Below are 15,427 nucleotides of genomic sequence, written 5' to 3'. Positions count from 1 at the left end.
TCTCTTTCCATCTGTCTCTTTATATTGCTCCATTTCCATCTGTTTCTTTCTCATCTCTCTCTTCCTACCTCCTTTCCTTCCTCTCTCTTTCTCATCTGTCTCCTTCCCTCCTCTCTCTTTCTCTCTCTTACCTCCCTCTCATCTGCAGAGCCGATGCTTCCTGTATGGCTTCTGTGCTCTGTCACAGGCGGAGTACATTTGGTATCACTCCGCCTGTGACAGGAGTCGGCGCTTTACAGTAAGCATTGGCTCTGCTTCCTGTAGTGCTAGCTCAGTTTACAGTGATGTTTGGAGATGGCGGGTCTCCTTTTTGGAGATTTTTTTTTTCTTTATATTTCACCAATTTTCCGTTCCTCCTCCTGACACTTATATTAAGATCTAATTGCTTAAAACCTTGTGGCTCACTAGCAGTTTCCACATTGGTTACCCTCTCTATACATCTTGAGAACCTTAGCCAGAAACTGAAGCAGCTGAGCTGGCCTGTTATGTTTACTTCAGGCAATGGATCCTGTGTTTAATGCTCACTTTGATACATGATGCAACAAGTGAGTTAGCTGCTGTATATTTTACAGCTCCATGTCTGTCCATTCCTATTGCACCCAAACCCTGCAGACCTCCAGAGTTGGCCTTATAGTAAAACGTCAGCATGTGTTTTTAGCTTTGGGTGTTTTTAAATTAACCTCCCTAACGTGGTTGTAAAGTCAGAAGATTATTTTATCTTAACCACTTAAGCCCCGGAAGATTTTACCCCCTTCCTGTCCAGGGCCTATTTTGCGATTCGGCACTGCGTGACTTTAACGGACAATTGCGCGGTCGTGCAACGCTGTACCTAAATGAATTTGACGTCCTTTTTTTCCCACAAACAGAGCTTTCTTTTGGTGGTATTTGATCACCTGTGCGATTTTTTGATCATGCGCTATAAACAAAAAAAAGCGTCCATTTTGCAAAAATAACAATATTTTTCAAATTTTTTTTATATGAAATTCCCCCCAAAAAATGTAAAAATCTAAATTTTTTAACATTTTAGGCCAATTTGTTTTATGCTACCTATGTTTGCTTAAAAAAAAAATTGCAAAAAGCGTATTACTAACTAAGGGAAAGATTTTTGTCATTTCGAGTAATGGCGGCGATCTGCGATTTTTTTTTTTTTTTTTTGCAGGACTGCGACATTGTGGCGGACAGATCGGACCCTTGACTGACATTTTTGACACTTTTGGGGTTACCAGTGACGTTACTACAGTAATCAGTGCTATACATATGCACTGTTTACTGTAAAAATGACACTGGCAGGGAAGGGGCTAACTTTATTTGAGAGGGAGGGGTTAAGTGTATCCCTAGGGGCGTGAGTCTTACTGTGATTGGATGTGGCTACTGGTATAGTAGAACCGTGTGATCTCCATTCTTACACAGGGGAGAATGACAGGCGGCTGTGTTTACATTAGCCGCCTGCCTTTCTCCCGCTCTAACGGACGATCGTGAGTGCCCGGCAGACATCGGGTCCGCCGGGCACACACGCGGGGGGGGGGGGTCCGTGAGCGAGCGGGAGCACGCCTCCAGTGGCGCGCGCTCGCTCCCCAGATTCTCACAGGCTAGCGACGTAGACCTATGTCGCTTTGCTTGTGAGGGGCCGACTGCCAACGTAAATCGTCGTTAGGCAGTCGGCAAGTGGTTAATGCATTCTATGCATTAAGATAAAAAGCCTGTGTGCAGCAGCCCCCCTAATACTTGAGCCCCATCTCTATCCAGCGATGTTGCGCAAGAGTCTCGGCTGTCCAGAACTCACTCCTCATTGGCTCCTGCTGCTTTCAATCAGTCAGTAAGCCAAAGAGAGAAAGGGGGTGGGGCGTGTCCGAATGGATTCAGAGCAGCTGCTTGGGTGCTTGCTTGCTATAGGGGCCAGGAGTGCTGGCGGAGGACCCGAGAGGAGGATCTGGACTGCTCTGTGCAAAACCAGAGCAGGTAAGTATAACACATTTGTTATTTTTAAACAAAACAGACTTTTTAATATCACTATCAGCTTAACTCTAAGGGTCCTTTCACACGCGCGTTCCGTATGTCCGTTTTTCATCCCATCCGTTTGCGCATGAAAAATGGACATAATGTATCTCTATGTAAATACGGATGTCAGCGGATGATCATCCGCTGACATCCGTTTTTTGTCAGTTCCGTTTTTTTGAACGGAAGAGAACCCTATTTTTTCTTCCGTTCAAAAAAACGGAACGGACGCAAAAACGGATGTCAGTGGTGTCATCTGCTGACATCCTTATTTACATAGACATACATTATGTCCGTTTTTCATCCGCAAACGGATGGGATGAAAAACGGACATACGGACCGGATGACACAAGTGTCATCCGTGTCCGTTTCAAAAAAAAAAAAAGGAACTGATCGGGCATAAAAAACTGAACGCCCGTGTGAAAGGAGCCTAAAAGGATGGCTTAATACACAGATGAAATGCGTATATTGGCACCTTTTTTTCTGCCTCTGGATTTTTTGTTATCCAGTAACAGCCCTACTTGTCAACACAGCCAATATGACAAATTGGATTTTCTCTACTGCAGCTAAGCAATACAGTTTGATCACCACCTCATCACTAGGCTGTGATTAGAACAAAAAGGTGAAGCAGCACACTAATGAGCCTGTCCTGCTCAGTCTGCTGTTCGTGCAGCTTAGCATGTTCATTGTTAGTGCATATGTTTAAGTTCTACTATGCAGGGAATTACAAACCACTTATGTCAAATTAACTGACTGGTTCTAGCTACATTTAAAAATGTGAAATTTAATCCACATTTCTTTGACTATTCAATACCTGCAAAAGGATTTAAGCTTTGAGGTATTGTAGTGCAGCATCACCTTTCAGGGATAGGTGTGCATTTCTATTTGCTTGTATTCCTTCCTTGTCAGGGCAGAAATGTCAGCTCCCTGTAAGACCCTTTGTAGGCTCACCTGTCTCCAGCCTCAGCGAGGACAGGTAAGTTCCTGAGTGTGTCATTCTCACTGACCTCAGGAAGAAGGTAGGGGAACTTTTTAGAAGCTGACACTTTTGCTGTGACAGAGAAAATGTATGTAAACTATATGATCAGTTCCTGTAGGGAAATTTTAACATTTCAAGATTGGAGATGAAGATGGAGGGGATGGACACTGGTAGCTACTTCTTTTTAAACCCTGACACCATACATAATTAGAAAAGTGATATAAGGACTTACTTTTAGCTACTTAGTGTGCGTGGTAAAATGTCAAAATGCAAACCTAATGAAACCACCTGTAGGGTTTGTTTTAACTCTCCGTTTTTGCTCACTTCTGTAAAATTAGATGTCAAAGCCAAGCCAGCAAATACTGGAAGAAAAACACCCTGTAACTACAGTACCAGGACAGATGATTGCTTTCAGAAGACTGCAAAGGTAAATTGTAATCTTTTTCTTGATTGCATATTTGGGGGCGGGGGGGAGGGGGGTGTTTTACTAAAACTGGAGTAGCTGTGCATATTAATCAGCTTCTACCTTCTGCTTGTTAAGTTCAAATAGAACTATAGGCAAACATTTTTTGATTTTGGTTAGAGCAAGGGAGGGTTGTAACCCCTTGAAGATTTATTTTTTCTTTCTCTATATGTGGCCCATTGCAGTGATTTCCCTTTACTTCCTGTCCAATTGTCAAAAAGGAAGTGAGAGGAAATCACTGCATATTTAAGGAATTATCTGGGGGACCCCAGGGTACCAGAACTAGTATCCCCATTGAAAGATTTCCCCTCTATTACTTCTGGAGACGACCCAGAATTTTAGATTTTCTTTTACTTTCACTTTCAATGATCATGGTATAAAGGACAAATAGGGTGAATCTCCCCAATGGGGGCCAGACAGCAATAAAAACTAACAGGTGTTCTAATCCCTCTGCACTCTATCCAAAACTAAATTAAAGTTATGCATTTTGTAGTTGGGGCGGCAGCACCCCTAAACTGAGTAAGATTTACGGTCAATAGAAATGGCGTGCCTCTCAGCCGATAGCAATCTTTACTCTGATATGCTTCCCATCCCTATATCCTCCCCCACCCCTTTTTTTTCCTCTCTTCCCTCTTCTTCCTTACTCTTCCTAAAGCCTCGTACACACGCACCGATTGTTGGCCGACCGATCGTCCGTCTTTTGTCCAGTGTTGTTGTGTTGGTTGAAATGTGCTCTAGACTGCACACAAATTTTGTCAGCCAACAACAACCAACTGCAGAAGTGATGTCATGTGCTGGTTTACTTTCCGTGTGTTTTTTTTCTTCTCTGAGCATGCCCAGTCTTGCTCATCACATTTTTGTCTGCCGAAATCTGTACTGACTGAAGAACAATCGGCCGTTCTGCTGACGGCCAACAAAAATCTTATAGCATGCACACTAGATTTTGTTCGGTCGAAAAGTCGCAGTCGATTGTCGGAAGCATCATACTAACAAGCCGACAATCGGCCGATCGGACGTTGGCCGAAAATTCACGGCCAACAATCGGTGCGTGTTTACGAGGCTTTACTCTTTCTCCAATCTCTCCAACTCTCACCTCACTCTAACCTCACTCTAACCTAAGAAAATTAAAAGGCAGTTTGGTTCACGTACTGCACTCTTTTGTTTATAATCTTTTCCTCTGGTCTACTTGCATATATTCAGTTATGTTTGAAACTATATCTATTGTTATCTGCAACACACTGAGTTCTGTAACTACTGTTCTGGAATGTATTCTCTGCTTTTATCTAAAAAAAAAAAAAAAAAACAAATTTAATAGTTATGCCTTTTAGTTATACTTTAAGCTTTGAAAAAGAAAGCTAGTAGCTGATAGGTTGCCAAGCACAGCTTTTTCAGAATCTGTCTGCTCCAGTCTTGGTAACTTCCCATGAATGCCTCTAAATTAAAGTGATTTAAACTCTTATCTAACAAAAAAAAAAAAAAAACGTTTATACTGGTCTGCCTCAAGTGGCTCCAATCCTGTTCTTCACAGGTTCCCCTCTAGTGCTGCTGGCTTCCTCTTCTTGATGTGCCCCCATAGCAAGCCCCTTGCTATGGGGCACACCTGCCGCTTGCTTCTGAGCCATGCTGCCTGCTATCATAGAGACAGAATAGTCTTGGCCCTGCTCCCGTCTCATGGAATTTGACTGACAGCAGTGGAAGCCAATGGCCTGTGCCTGTGAGCATTGAGCCACTACAGACACTGTGCTGGATCGAGTGAGGACTGAGGTAAGTTTAAGGAGAGTTCGAGGAAGCATACTACTAGATAAACATTTTTACCGTAATGCAGAGAATGCGCTAGGGTTTAAAATGTTTAGGCTTTAGAACCACTCTAGTTCTGCTCCTGAAATCTGAAATAATATTAGCAAAGCAGTTTAACCATCTGCCAAATACACTTTAGCCATTGTACTGCTACAGGGTGGCCGCGCAGAATCACGTGTAAATATACGTGATCCTGCACTTCGAGGTAGCGGGCGCGAGTGTGTGCCGGTTTGCTCTTGCAGTGAATCTACACAGCGGGAACCGATCAGCGGGTCTTGCGGACACTATATCCGCTGGCACCTGCTGATTGCTCAGGACAGGCAGAATGGCAGTCTGCCTATGTAAACAAGGCAGATTGCCATTCTGTCAGTAGAAAAAGCATGTACAAAAGGCATGTATCCTGTGTTCCTGCAAAGCAGGGACACCGATCCATGCCTTCCACAAATATAAGCACCTCCCACACTACACTAGAGCATTAGCTAGGCACACATTTAACCCTTTGATCACCAGCGAGCCAGGCGGCCACCCACAGGCCCTGTACCAGCGAGCCAGGCGGCCACCCACAGGCCCTGTACCAGCGAGCCAGCCGGCCACCCACAGGCCCTGTACCAGCCAGCCAGCCGGCCACCCACCCACAGGCCCTGTACCAGGCAGCCGGCCACCCACCCACAGGCCCTGTACCAGCGAGCCAGCCAGCCACCCACAGGCCCTGTACCAGCGAGCCAGCCAGCCACCCACAGGCCCTGTACCAGCGAGCCAGCCAGCCACCCACAGGCCCTGTACCAGCGAGCCAGCCAGCCACCCACAGGCCCTGTACCAGCGAGCCAGCCAGCCACCCACAGGCCCTGTACCAGCGAGCCAGCCAGCCACCCACAGGCCCTGTACCAGCGAGCCAGCCAGCCACCCACAGGCCCTGTACCAGCGAGCCAGCCAGCCACCCACAGGCCCTGTACCAGCGAGCCAGCCAGCCACCCACAGGCCCTGTACCAGCGAGCCAGCCAGCCACCCACAGGCCCTGTACCAGCGAGCCAGCCAGCCACCCACAGGCCCTGTACCAGCGAGCCAGCCAGCCACCCACAGGCCCTGTACCAGCGAGCCAGCCAGCCACCCACAGGCCCTGTACCAGCAAACCAGCCACCCACAGGCCCTGTACCTTTTTTAAGGGACCAAAAGTAATGGGACAGATTAACAATCATAAATCAAACTTTCACTTTTTAATACTTTGTTGCAAATCCTTTGCAGTCAATTACAGCCTGAAGTCTGGAATGCATAGACATCAATAGATGCTGGGTTTCATCCTTGGTGATGCTCTGCCAGGCCTCTACTGCAACTGTCTTCAGTTCCTGCTTGTTCTTGGGGCATTTTCCCTTCAGTTTTGTCTGCAGCAAGTGAAATGCATGCTCAATCGGATTCAGGTCAGGTGATTGACTTGGCCATTGCATAACATTCCACTTATTTCCCTTAAAAAAAACTCTCTGTCCATCTGCACTGTGAAGCGCCGTCCAATGAGTTCTGAAGCATTTGGCTGAATATGAGCAGATAATATTGCCCCAAACACTTCAGAATTCATCCTGCTGCTTTTGTCAGCAGTCACATAATCAATAAATACAAGAGAACCAGTTCCATTTGCAGCCATACATGCCCACGCCATGACACTACCACCACCATGCTTCACTGATGAGGTGGTATGCTTTGGATCATGAGCAGTTCCTTTCCTTCTCCATACTCTTCTCTTCCCATCACTCTGGTACAAGTTGATCTTGGTCTCATCTGTCCATAGGATGTTGTTCCAGAACTGTGAAGGCTTTTTTAGATGTCTGGCAAACTCTAATCTGACCTTCCTGTTTTTGAGGCTCACCAATGGTTTACATCTTGTGGTGAACCCTTTGTATTCAATCTGGTGAAGTCTTCTCTTGATTGTTGACTTTGACACACACACACCTACCTCCTGGATAGTGTTCTTGATCTGGCTAACTGTTGTGAAGGGTGTTTTCTTCACCAGGGAAAGAATTTTTTGGTCATCCACCACAGTTGGTTTTCTGTGGTTTTCAGGGTCTTTTGGTGTTGCTGAGCTCACCGGTGCATTCTTTCTTTTTAAGGATGTTCCAAACAGTTGATTTGGCCACACCTTATGTTTTTGCTATCGCTCTGTGGGTTTGTTTTTTCAGCCTAATGATTGCTTGCTTCACTGATGGCGACAGCTCTTTGGATCTCATAATTGAGAGTTGACAGCAACAGATTCAAAATGTAAATAGCACACTTGAAATTAACTGTGGACCTTTTATCTGCTCCTTGTACATGAGATAATGAGGGAATAACACACACCTGGCCATGGAACAGCTGAGCAGCCAATTCTGCCATTACCTTTGGACCCTTAAAAAGTGGGAGGCACATATACAAACTGTTGTAATTCCTACACCGTTCACCTGATTTGGATGTAAATACCCTCAAAATAAATCTGTAAGTCTGCAGTTAAAGCACATCTTGTTTGTTTCTTTTTTAAATCCATTGTTGTGTATAGAGCCAAAAATATTAGAATTGTGTCAATGTCCCAATATTTATGGACTTGACTGTGTGTGTGTGTATATGTATATCATGAATCATGAAGTGGAACAACATTTATTGGATATTTCAAACTTCTTTTAACAAATAAACTGAAAAATTGGGCGTGCAAAATTATTCAGCCCCCTTAAGTTAATACTTTGTAGCACCACCTTTTGCTGCGATTACAGCTGTAAGTCGCTTGGGGTATATCTCTATCAGTTTTGCACATCGAGAGACTGAAGTTTTTGCCCATTCCTCCTTGCAAAACAGCTTGCGCTCAGTGAGGTTGGATGGAGAGCGTTTGTGAACAGCAGTTTTCAGTTCTTTCCACAGATTCTCGATTGGATTCAGGTCTGGACTTTGACTTGGCCATTCTAACACCTGGATATGTTTATTTGTGAACCATTCCATTGTAGATTTTGCTTTGTTTTGGATCATTGTCTTGTTGGAAGACAAATCTCTGTCCCAGTCTCAGGTTTTTTGCAGACTCCATTAGGTTTTCTTCCAGAATGGTCCTGTATTTGGCTCCATCCATCTTCCCATCAATTTTAACCATTTTCCCTGTCCCTGCTGAAGAAAAGCAGGCCCAAACCTTGATGCTGCCACCACCATGTTTGACAGTGGGGATGGTGTGTTCAGGGTGATGAGCTGTGTTGCTTTTACGCCAAACATAACGTTTTGCATTGTTGCCAAAAAGTCAGATTTTGGTTTCATCTGACCAGAGCACCTTCTTCCACATGTTTGGTTTGTCTCCCAGGTGGCTTGTGGCAAACTTTAAACTACACTTTTTATGGATATCTTTAGGAAATGGCTTTCTTCTTGCCACTCTTCCATAAAGGCCAGATTTGTGCAGTATACGACTGATTGTTGTCCTATGGACAGAGTCTCCCGCCTCAGCTGTAGATCTCTGCAGTTCATCCATAGTGATCATGGGCCTCTTGGCTGCATCTCTGATCAGTCTTCTCCTTGTATGAGCTGAAAGTTTAGAGGGACGGCCAGGTCTTGGTAGATTTGCAGTGATCTGATACTCCTTCCATCTCAACATTATCGCTTGCACAGTGCTCCTTGGGATACTTAAAGCTTGGGAAATCTTTTTGTATCCAAATCCGGCTTTAAACTTCTCCACAACAGTATCTCAGACCTGCCTGGTGTGTTCCTTGTTCTTCATGATGCTCTCTGCGCTTTAAACGGACCTCTGAGACTATCACAGTGCAGGTGCATTTATACAGAGACTTGATTACACACAGGTGGATTCTATTTATCATTAGTCATTTAGGTCAACATTGGATCATTCAGAGATCCTCACTGAACTTCTGGAGAGAGTTTGCTGCACTGAAAGTAAAGGGGCTGAATAATTTTGCACGCCCAATTTTTCAGTGTTTTTATTTAACAAAGTTTGAAATATCCAATAAATTTCGTTCCACTTCAGGATTGTGTCCCACTTGTTGATTCTTCACAAAAAATTACTTTTATATCTTTGTTTGAAGCCTGAAATGTGACAAAAGTTCAAGGGGGCCGAATACTTTCGCAAGGCACTATATATGTGTGTATGTGTGTGTGTATGTATGTATATATATAATTTTTTTTAACACTCTATATTATATATGTATTTGTTTTTGATACTAGGTTGTTACTGGAACATTTTCTATGGGATATTGGAGGGTGACTACATTTCGTTCAATTTTCTCTCTAGGATTTAGGATGGCTTAAAAAGAAATGCTTTTTTGTTATCTGATTACGTAATTGATACTTGATTGATTCCTGGTGTGATATGTATTTAAATATAAGGATTGTAGGAATGGCATTGTCACTTCATGTTTGCTACCTGAAGAAGTGTGCAAGCTTTACAGCTTATCTGTATGTGAACCTTTTTCAAATAAATTTTAGGTGTAGCAATCCCTGGACCACCTTTTCTATATGTGGTCATTGGGATGGCATGATTGCTTGCACTGAAAGAATACTGTGTGCTGTTCGTCTCACCTGTGAAGCTATATTTCTCTAGCGCTCATCAACAGACGTAGTCCTCGGTGATACACCACCTTCGGGTTATGTTACCTCCGCAGGAGCAGGACTAGACAGGAAATTAAAAAGCTCTGGCCACACCCTAGGGGCAGTCCCAGAGGGTATATCCTCTCTCTCTCTGCCTCAGCAAATCAGTTATTTTCTGTCTAGTTAGGAGTAAGGACCTAGACACCTTGCTGGGATCTTAGGTCCTGGCAAGAATTTTTTCTTAAAGGATTTTTTTAGACAGCTTTTTCTCCAGTGTTCCTGTGAGATCTTCAAGCAAGAAAGCTGAACTGGGCGACGGGCTGGATGTTGAGATCCGGTGGTCACCCCAGTTCAGCCTACGAGCGCGTGCAGGCCATAGCTCCGCGCTGGGTCGGCCGCGACAAAGTCCCATTAAAAGGACTGAACCCGCGAGTTAAACGTCTCGCTGAAACGCCAAAGACCATGAGTCACGGCGTTCGTATCGGTCGACAGCCCTCCCGCCCCGGTGGAGAGGGGTACTGTCAGGAGTTGGTGCCCGCCTGGTTCCGGTATGGTGAGTAGTATGTTCCCCCTTTCCCCCTGACGGGTTTTGTGGTGAACGCGGGCCCCTCTCTGTATGGTAAGAAAGAGTCCTTTCTATCCTATAACATGTCACAGATCCTCCTACTTTGAGTGTGATTTTTTGTGTACAAAAAGCCAGGAGGCTTGGTTTGGGAGCTAACAATCTATTGTATACATGTTTAAAAGATGTAATCTGTGGCATTCTGGGAATCTTATGGGTTAAGTATAAGCTACCTACCAGTCAGAAGCCACGGACATGTAGACTGCCTTCCAAATCAGATCTCCAGCTATTAGCAGGCCTCCCGAACGGCCATGCGGTCCGCCAGGGCCGATACCGCCAACCACGCCATATCCCCAGGCAGAGACAGTGTTGTGTGCCCTGCAGCACACCGCCATTCAGCAGGCCGCCGCCATTTTTTCTTGCAGGATCGCACGAGCCGCCATTTTGGCGTAGCCTCGTGTCTCCAGCATGGGGGCGGCCATGTTTGAGGTGATCCTACACCTCGTGGAGCTTGGGGGAGGCGCCGGAAGGCGTGCAGAGGGGCGGAGCCGCCTCCTTTCTTCCTGGGCAGCCAGCCAAAAGACTTCCTGTTTGTCAAGACAGCGCTGTAAGCTGTTGCAGTTTAACTCTGAGCATCAAGTGGTGAGCCTGGGGGTCTATCTCTCTCTCTCTCTCGATCGATAGCTAGCAGGTAACACTAAGGGGCTTTTTTGTGGCACTGGGGGTCAGAAAAGAAAAAAAAAAAAAAAAGTTTTTTTCTTTACTTTTGAATTATATTATCCAGGAAGTAACTGGAGTTATCATGGACCCTGCCACACATATTCCCCCACCTGTTTCCCTCGAGGGGGCCTCGGGACCCGCCGGTGCACAGAGTATAGAGTCATTTACAGCAATTTTGGAGTCTATGGTGGCTCGGGTGGAGGCGGCCTGTCAGGGACGGGGGTCAAGGAAGCGACCCCCGCCTACCCCTATACTATCTGACACCTCTGACTCAGATTCAGAGATGGTCACGGCAGTTGCAGGTTCCTCTGCAAGGGTTGCTATCCCAGGTAAAGCCCCCTCAGAAAGTGAGGAGGACGCTTCTTCTCTTGCTATTATTCAGGAAGAAGCATTGGTGGATGCACTAGTTGTGGCAGTGCAAGAAACCTTAAAACTTGAGGCTTTACCGACAGAGGCAACTGAAACAGAGATGCCTTTTGGTACTAATAAGCCCATCAAGACGGCGAAGGCTTTTCCTGTACCTAAATGTTTTGGTAATCAGATTAAAGGAGAATGGGAGCATTCTAAGCGTACCTTTACTATTTCCAAGCGTATTGCTAGACGCTATCCGTTTGAGGAATCCATCATTAAGAAATGGACGGTACCACCAATCGTGGATCCGCCTATCTCCAGGCTGAATAAAGCCACGGTTATTCCAGTGGAGGACACTTCGTCCTTTAAGGATCCGGTGGATCGAAAGATAGAAGCAGAGTCCCGCACTATCTTTTCTCTGATAGGGTCAGCATTTAGACCAGTAATCGTTATTGGTCTAGTTTCCCAGACACTTACGGAATGGGCGAAAATGGTACGCCAAGATCTTAGGGGAAAAGATATTCCCCAGGAGACATCTGATTTGATGGAACAGATCATACAAGGGCTACGGTTTATCTGTGACGCAGCCTTGGACACTACTCCCCTATTAGGGCATGCATCTAAGTTAGCAGTGATCCTCAGACGTGTGCTGTGGTTAAAATGCTGGTCAGCTGACCTAGGTTCCAAAAAGACCTTGACCAATCTCCCCTTTCAGGGGAATCGTCTATTTGGAGCCAACCTAGATGAAATCATTAAGGATGCCACTGGGGGCAAGAGCACTTTTTTGCCACAGGCTGCAAAAGCTAAGGGACCTCGCAACAAGCGAGGACCTTTCTTTACCGCCCATAAAGGGCGCCCGGCTGGTACTAGCCCGGTTTCAGGGTGGGGGGACGTTTTCACCGGTATTCAGGACATTAGATCGAGCATCAACCACTACTACCGGTGCGATTCTTCCCTTCCAACATTTAAGTACCACAGGAAGCGGTAGTTACCGTTCCCTGAAAAGATCTTTTTCTTTACCTTTTCCTAAGATTAGTCCCGATACCTCACAGGAATCGGATCTGGTTGACCAGATAGGCCAAGTAGCCTCTAGTCGGGTGACTTCGGTCCCTGAGGTTCAACCAGAAAAGATCACCTTTCCTGATAACTATCAGGTATCTGATAAATGTGTGGGAACAGAAAACGACCAGACTTTCTCGGATGGTCGGGGCCAGATAGCTCTAGGGACGCCTGGTTCAGATCCAATCAGCGCCAGTGGTCCTAGAAATTCTAGGCTGGCCTCCTCAAGCCGGCCTGGCCGACTTGGACATGTTAGTCGCAGACGTTCCGTGGGAACTTCGTCTCAGGGAGTGTCTGTGGTCTCAAGGACCAATTTACCTTCGTGCTTTACAGTCGCTGGTTTTAATGGCCTGGCCATTGAGACCCAAGTACTGAAGGACAGAGGTTTGTCTACTTCAGTCATTCCTACCCTTATTAAAGCAAGGAAAGCGACTTCCAGCAAAGTCTATTATCACACATGGAAGACTTATATTGCGTGGTGCGAATCTTTAGGATTTCCTCCACGTACCTATTCGGTGACTCGAATATTGGCCTTTTTGCAACAAGGGGTTGAGCAGAAGCTAGCCTTGAGCACCATCAAGGGTCAAGTTTCAGCATTAGCAATCTTCTTTCAGAAGCCTTTAGCTACCAAATCCTTGGTGCGGAATTTCATCCAGGGGGTGCGGCACCTGGCTCCTCCAGTCCGCGCGCCCTTACCGCCCTGGGATCTTAATTTGGTTTTGTCGGTTCTACAGAAACCTCCCTTTGAAAACATCAGGGAGATTCCCTTGCTTACTCTATCCCAGAAGGTGGCCTTCTTGGTGGCTATTACTTCTGCTCGCAGGGTGTCAGAACTGGCTGCATTATCATGCCAGTCACCATACCTAGTGATTCATAGGGATAAGGTAGTACTTCATCCTAAGCCATCTTTTCTTCCCAAGGTGGTTTCAGATTTTCATCTGAATGAAGATATTGTACTACCTTCCTTGTGTCCTCAGCCCAAGCATCATCGGGAACATGCGTTGCATTCCTTAGATGTGGTTCGGGCAATCAGGGTATACCTGAAATCTACGGAATCATTCCGTAAGACGGATTCACTTTTTGTGATCACGGATGGCCCCAGAAAGGGTTTGCCTGCATCTGCCGCGACCATTGCCAAATGGATTAGACAAACGGTGGTACAGGCTTATTCTATTAAGGGTCAGAGTCCTCCGTTCCCTGTTAGGGCGCACTCCACTCGAGCGCTCAGTACTTCCTGGGCCTTTCGCCATCAGGCGTCAGTGGTCCAGGTATGTAAGGCGGCCACCTGGTCGTCGGTACATACCTTTACAAAATTCTATAAAATTGATGTGACGGCATCGGCGGATGCCTCATTTGGCCGCAAGGTTTTGCAGGCCGCAATTTGAGGAGACCGGTGGTCTACCTCGAGGGTTTTTTTCTGTTTGAAAAAAAAAAAAAAAATTGTTTTCTCTTTTTTTTGGTTGAGTCTCATCATTAAGGATGAGCATTGTAAACTTCTAGTTGGCACCGGTTGGGCCTTCTAGATTGGGATTTGATGTCCATTTTCCCACCCCTCAGTTGTGATACTGCTCTGGGACGTCCCGAAGGTGGTGTATCACCGAGGACTACGTCTGTCGATGAGCGCTAGAGAAAAATGGATTTTTGTAAAATCTTACCGTAAAATCCTTTTCTCTTAGCTCATCGACAGACGTAGTCCCCGCCCCTCTGTTTTGGAGTTGGGTTGGGTTAAATTCTCTAAGCACTGCTTTTTCACATAACTGATTTGCTGAGGCAGAGAGAGAGAGGATATACCCTCTGGGACTGCCCCTAGGGTGTGGCCAGAGCTTTTTAATTTCCTGCCTAGTCCTGCTCCTGCGGAGGTAACATAACCCGAAGGTGGTGTATCACCGAGGACTACGTCTGTCGATGAGCTAAGAGAAAAGGATTTTACGGTAAGATTTTACAAAAATCCATTTATTATATATATATATATATATATATATATATTAGGGCTGAAACAATTGACAACTAATCGATTATGAAAACAAAACAGTTGTCAACTATTTTCATCGATTAGTTGGCCTGCATACAGAATGCATTATTTGTTTACATATCAGAAGACAGTGCAGCATGCATACAGCTCAGTACACCGTCCACAGATGTCAGTAAGTGCCTTAGACCTTGTGAATGCTAATGTGTGAGGAGCAATGCATCATGGGACATGTAGTCCTGGGCAGGAAGTGAGTGGTTCTAAAAGGCAGACATTTTTTTACCTTGCTCTAGGGGCACTCTATACTATACTTTGCAGCTTGCTATTGAGGCTCTCTGAAGGCAGGAGGAGCCAGGAGCGCCAAGGGTACCCCAAAAGGGGAGAATCAGGACTGCTCTGTGCAAAACCATTAACCAGAGCAGGTAAGTATAACATGTTTGTTTTTTAATCTTCCCAACAACAAATTGGTCAACAAAAAGAATAAAGGGTGCAAAACTCAAATCGCAGCAAAATCGCGTGCGACAAAACACAAATCAAAAAGCATGAAAAGCAAACTGCATTGGTGTGAACCGAGCCTTACACATGGATTTTCGGACGAGAATATTCATATGAAATATCTTCGTACATTCGCTGAATGAAAGAATGTTTGAAAATTTCACTTTCTTTTAACATTCAGTTTTAAAATGAATGCAATTTCCGAACGAAAACCATATTCACGGTCTGAAAATTCCTTTGACCAAGAAGTATTCTATTCTCTTTCGGAACATTTCATCATTAACAATTTGAAAAATGAAATTTTTTTTGCATAAATACATTGTTTTTTTATGTCCAACATAATTGACAGCAGGCACAGGTAGCTTTTATCAAAGCACCTTGCCTATGACAAGGGAGTCTGTCCTACATCATATATTACAGTTCTGTATAATAATCCTAACTCTTGGGCATGAAGTTCACCAGAGCTTGACAGGTTGCCACTAAATTCATCTTCCACTCCTCCAT

At 45.2% G+C, this 15,427-nt stretch overlaps 1 protein-coding gene across 1 annotated transcript in view; it reads left to right on the top strand.

The window, feature by feature from the left end:
* DIS3L2 (DIS3 like 3'-5' exoribonuclease 2) overlaps positions 1-15,427 on the top strand; it is a 1,275,365-nt gene that overhangs the window by 564,244 nt on the left and 695,694 nt on the right. Inside the window, exon 9 of the mRNA XM_082248603.1 lies at positions 3,313-3,401. Within this exon, the coding sequence (XP_082104729.1) occupies positions 3,313-3,401 (89 nt within the window). The remainder of the gene's footprint in view (positions 1-3,312; positions 3,402-15,427) is intronic.

This window comes from Pelophylax lessonae, assembly GCF_965119305.1.
Source record: "Pelophylax lessonae genome assembly, chromosome: 3".
Lineage (NCBI taxonomy): Eukaryota > Metazoa > Chordata > Amphibia > Anura > Ranidae > Pelophylax > Pelophylax lessonae.
Note: the sequence above shows the minus strand (reverse complement) of the source record. Positions and strands in the feature narration are given on the sequence as shown.